This window comes from Populus nigra, chromosome 16 (assembly GCF_951802175.1).
Source record: "Populus nigra chromosome 16, ddPopNigr1.1, whole genome shotgun sequence".
In the NCBI taxonomy this organism is placed as follows: domain Eukaryota; kingdom Viridiplantae; phylum Streptophyta; class Magnoliopsida; order Malpighiales; family Salicaceae; genus Populus; species Populus nigra.
In genome coordinates, this window is record NC_084867.1 from 6,117,060 (window position 1) to 6,121,847 (window position 4,788).

The 4,788-nt window shown below is 34.6% G+C and overlaps 1 protein-coding gene across 1 annotated transcript; it reads left to right on the forward strand.

The window, feature by feature from the left end:
- The first annotated feature begins 454 nt into the window (after positions 1–454).
- On the forward strand, positions 455–3,955 carry LOC133676361 (calcium sensing receptor, chloroplastic). Its single transcript, XM_062098032.1, has 6 exons — positions 455–799; positions 945–1,190; positions 1,586–1,778; positions 1,979–2,120; positions 3,355–3,486; positions 3,602–3,955. The coding sequence occupies exons 1-6, from the start codon at positions 488–490 to the stop codon at positions 3,831–3,833; spliced, it is 1,257 nt and encodes a 418-aa protein (XP_061954016.1). The 5' UTR covers positions 455–487; the 3' UTR covers positions 3,834–3,955.
- The last annotated feature ends 833 nt before the right edge of the window (positions 3,956–4,788 follow it).

The following is a 4,788-nucleotide window of genomic DNA, read 5'->3' on the forward strand; positions in this document are numbered from 1 at the left end:
GATAAACAAAAATAAGTTAAAAAACCAAGTTACCCTTCACTCATGTTGTATCCAACTTAAATTTATGTTAAGATTTTATTCATTTTTACTTGATTTTAATCAACTAAGATATTGTGTTAATCAAATTAAATGATACCAAGTATTTAATTAATCGGCTGAATTTGCTATCCAAAGTTAAGTATTGCATTTTAAAGGGGGGTAAAATTTGAATTTTTTTTTTATAATTTTTTTTATATTTTTATATTGATTTAAAAATAATATTTTTAAAATAAAAAAAATATTATTTTAATATATTTTTAAATAAAAAATATTTTATGAATTAATTATTATAAAACTTTCAAATATCCCAACAGAAAATGCAAGGTGTGGGTGGCTGCAGTGAATTATTTAAAAAGGCACAGAGGATATGACGGGCCAATGTGTTCTTTCTATTGGCCAAAAATCCTTACTTTTCAACCGTCAATTTCTCATCACACAATCCTCCATCATGTATGCCCATCCTTCAACCAGGCATTTTTTCAACTACCCAAATAAAAGACACTCCCCTTTACTCTCTCTACATCTTTGTGCCCAAAAGATGGCAATGGAGATGGCCATAAGATCTTCATTTACAACAAGACTCTCTCCTCGTTCAACTTCTTCAACAACCAAACCTTCTTTCTTTAAACCTCATCAATTGAGACCCATCTCTGTATCACTGCCAACGTCAACCATCTCTCTCTTGTCTCTCTTTGCACCACCCAATGAAGCCAAAGCTCTTACTATTTCCAAGGACCAGGTTGTCTCTACGCTTACTGATGTAAGAAACACCACTCTCACAATCTTTCTTGATATGCAAATTCCTACTCAACCAAAGTCTTGAAGTTGTTTTCTTTCTTTCTTTAAAATCATTTTTCTGGCTCTAACTTGATTGCCCATTTGCTGAAATTGGCTGTGCTTGATAGGTGGAGAAGACAATTGATCAGGCTGTGGAGTTTAGTTCAAGTGTATTGGACAGTGCACAGAAATTTTTTGAAGGTGTCACTAATAGTTTGAAGCCTGGCATAGATGTTGCATTACCAATTGCAAAGCAAGCAGGAGAACAGGCAGTGAAGATTGCTTCTCCGGCAATTTCTGAGGCTTCAAAGAAAGCCCAAGAAGCTATTCAAAGTACTGGTATTGACACAGAACCAGTTCTTAGTGCTGCTAAGGTTTGAACTATCAATTTTCTAGCCTCATTTCCCCCCTTCAATTGTTTAGTTTATGTTTACATTGTTTGGAATTTGTCTTTTGATTGTTTTCTTAGAAAACTTCGCGGTGTTGCGTTAATATGTATATAAATCCAATTGAATCCAGTGAATTTTTTGGAAATTAGAAGACCAGTGTGCCTGGAATTTTTTGGAAATTGTTAGACCAATTGTTTTGTTTCTGTGACCATATTGGTAGTTTGAGTCGCCAGCATTTTTTTTTCTAACAATGGCAGCTTAGGATTTGAATTACCTCATCTCCATAACACGGTTGTTATTATGGTTTCTTCAGATGTACGATGACTATATGGCTAAAATTTCTGTTTACATTCATGATATTTATTACCCTTTGATCACAGACACTAGTAGGTGCTGCTCAACAGACAACTAAGGTGATTGAAGAGGCAAAGCCCATAGCTTCATCAACTGTTGAAACCATCACTTCGGCAGACCCCGTTGTGATTGTAGGAGCTGCTGGAGCAGTTTTTCTAGCATACCTCCTCTTTCCATCCATATGGTCTGCTGTCTCATTCGGCCTGCGTGGTTACAAAGGTGAATCTGCGGTTTATTTATTCTACAGGTGCTTTATTTATGTGAAATCTCTTGTTTGAACAAGAAATGTGAAACAACTTAATAATTCGTTTCATTTACATTTCGATGCAATCAGCAGTTCATGCGGTAGCTTGATAGTGATTTCAGATTTTCATACATGAGTTTCTTCTAGTTTTCATATTATGGGCTGTTGTTTCCAGGTGAGATTACTCCAGCCCAAGTCCTTGATCTATTATCTACAAAAAATTACATTATGATCGACATTAGATCAGAGAAAGACAAGGAAAAGGCTGGCATCCCACGCCTTCCCTCCAGTGCTAAGAACCAGATGGTTTCGGTCCCGTGAGTAAATTTTTTTATCTGAAAGCATACATTTTCACTTTGTGATACAAAACACTAAGAGAAAAGAATAATAAAACTGCCAATCTCATGACCGCTGTAAGCTTAGCCCTCTTGCATCTGGGTTCATCTTGCCTGTCATGTGGTGTCAGATGACTGGGGTATAATGAATCATTCAGCTTATTCTAGGTAGTGTTTGTTTACAATCCTTGGATAGAAAAGATAAAAGACATTTAAAACAAAAATATATTTGGTTGATTAATTAGATCTAGATAAAAATATAAAAATAAATGTCATAATTTTATGTAATTTAAAAAACAAGAGGTACAAAAATGACCTATCTTCAAAAACAATATTTTTTATTTTTTATTCTTAAAATATTCATGTAAAAAAACTATTAATTTAAAATATGTCCAATCATATGTAAGGATAAAAGTAGTTATTATTATAATTTTAAAATTTAACTTGGAGGTCGACCCGGTGTAAGACACAAATCATGAGTTGGGAGGGTCAACCCCAAGTTTTTTTTTTTTTTTTTGAAAAAAGGATCAAAACGACATTTAGATGTTTTTTTTTAAAACAAATCAATAGGTTTTTTACTCGGGTTTTGACCGGATTTTTCCTTGAATTGACCATGTTATAGGTCAACCTAGGTTTTTGACTTAGCCGGGCCAGGTCAATTCTTCTTCTATTTTTTCTTAAATTTAAACCTGTCCAGGCCTGGGTTGTCCAGGTCCAGGACAACCCACTAGGTCAATTCAAGTTTTATAACTAGTATTATTGTACTATTATTAACTAAAATAAAAAAGAAGTATTTAATTATTATTTTTTAATTATGAAAGTTTGATAATAATATATATTGAAGGTAAAATGTTTTTTTTAATATTTTATTATGTTTTACTATCATCAACCAACCAGGATGCATGATTACTGTCTTGTTCATCATTATTAACACATAATTCTATCTTCATTTTCTATTCTGTCTTGTTTTGTTTTCTCTATTCCCAGTATATTTCTCTTTCACTTAACATGCCTTTTTGTCCTGATAGAAAACAATAGTGAAAAATAAAAAAATATTGCATTCCATTTGCATTCCTTTTCCCTTCAAAAATATAATTTAAGAAATTAATTTGAACAGAATGGCAGAACTTTCTTATCTCCTCTTTAGTTGTGTTATTAATACCGCCTAAAAAGGTATTTTATTTTTCCTGAATTTGTATTGTTGTTAATGTTTCAGTTTGGAAGAACTGCCAAGCAAATTGAAAGGCATTGTCAGAAATGTCAAGAAACTAGAAGCTGAAATAGCAGCTTTAAAGATTTCATATCTGAAGAAAATTAACAAAGGTTCCAACATTGTCATCATGGACTCGTGAGTTCCTCCTCCTTGCCAGTCTTCAATCTATGATATTCAGTCTGCCTTGTAAATCTTATCCACTCCTTTCTTTCTCATCCTGTATTCTTCTTCAATGCTTTAAAAAATTCAGGTACTCAGATTCAGCAAAAATAGTTGCCAGAGTACTGACAAGTTTAGGTTTCAATAACTGCTGGACTGTTTCTGGTGGGTTTTCTGGAGGCAGAGGATGGTTACAAAGTTGGTTAGGAGCGGATTCATATAATGTATCTTTTACTGAGGTTCTCAGACCATCACGAATAATCCCTGCAGCAGCTGGACGTGTTGGAACAGCCAGCTCAAAGTTACTTCCGGGTGGAGATTAAATTTCCCCCCCTCACCTGTTTAGAAATGCCCGAGTGTGCTTTCTCGGTTAAGAATAGCCATGTAGAAACATGTCTGGTAATTATCTTTTATAATCAGTGCGAGTGTATTCATTTTCCACCCATTAGCCCTTGCATTTCTTTTGTTGCTTGCATGCTTCAATCAGATGAGCTAGCACAGAAAAAGTCTAATAGAGCACCATCAAAACAAGAATTTGCTCTCTTTGCCAAATTGAAGTATTCCTTCTTAAAACCACGGTTACATGCTCATGTTGCAACAGAAAAACCAAATTGAAGTATTCCTTCTAATCAGAACTACCCAGCAACCTCCGTGTGAGTAGCTAGAGAGAAAACCAAGACAACCATAAAAAACCCAAGCCTTGTCTTTCTCTCTCTAAAACCACAACTTCTCCCCTTAATTTCTCTCACCTCAAACCTACATCCAATGTAACCACCACCATTCTCAAAGCTCTCTATAAATGCTATTAGTTAATTGCAGCCAATAACATGAGCATCATCATTAATAAAAAAGAAAGAGAAAACAACCCCTAAAACTTCTCTATTTGATTTCTTTGTACTCCGACATTCAAGACCAACACTATTCTGTTTTTTATTTTATTTTATGAGCACTACACAATTATATAAGCCTTGTAACCCAATAACATTGGTTTGAGTAGATCCAAAAGTTACAAAATGAACCAATATAGAGAAAAAAGACCATCGGACCTTTAACATCATGGATCTCCCTTACTTGTCGGCGTTGACCTACACTGCTACCACAGGAAGAAGCAACACAAAGTGATGCACCTTACATACTCATATGTTGATAAGAAATTGATGGTATGTTGAATGAAGCGTTGAACATTACATCCCTCTCTTGGGGCACATTACATCCCTCTCTTGGAGCGTGGCTATCACGCGCCAACATTACACCTTCAGTCCAACATTGTTTTTCCAT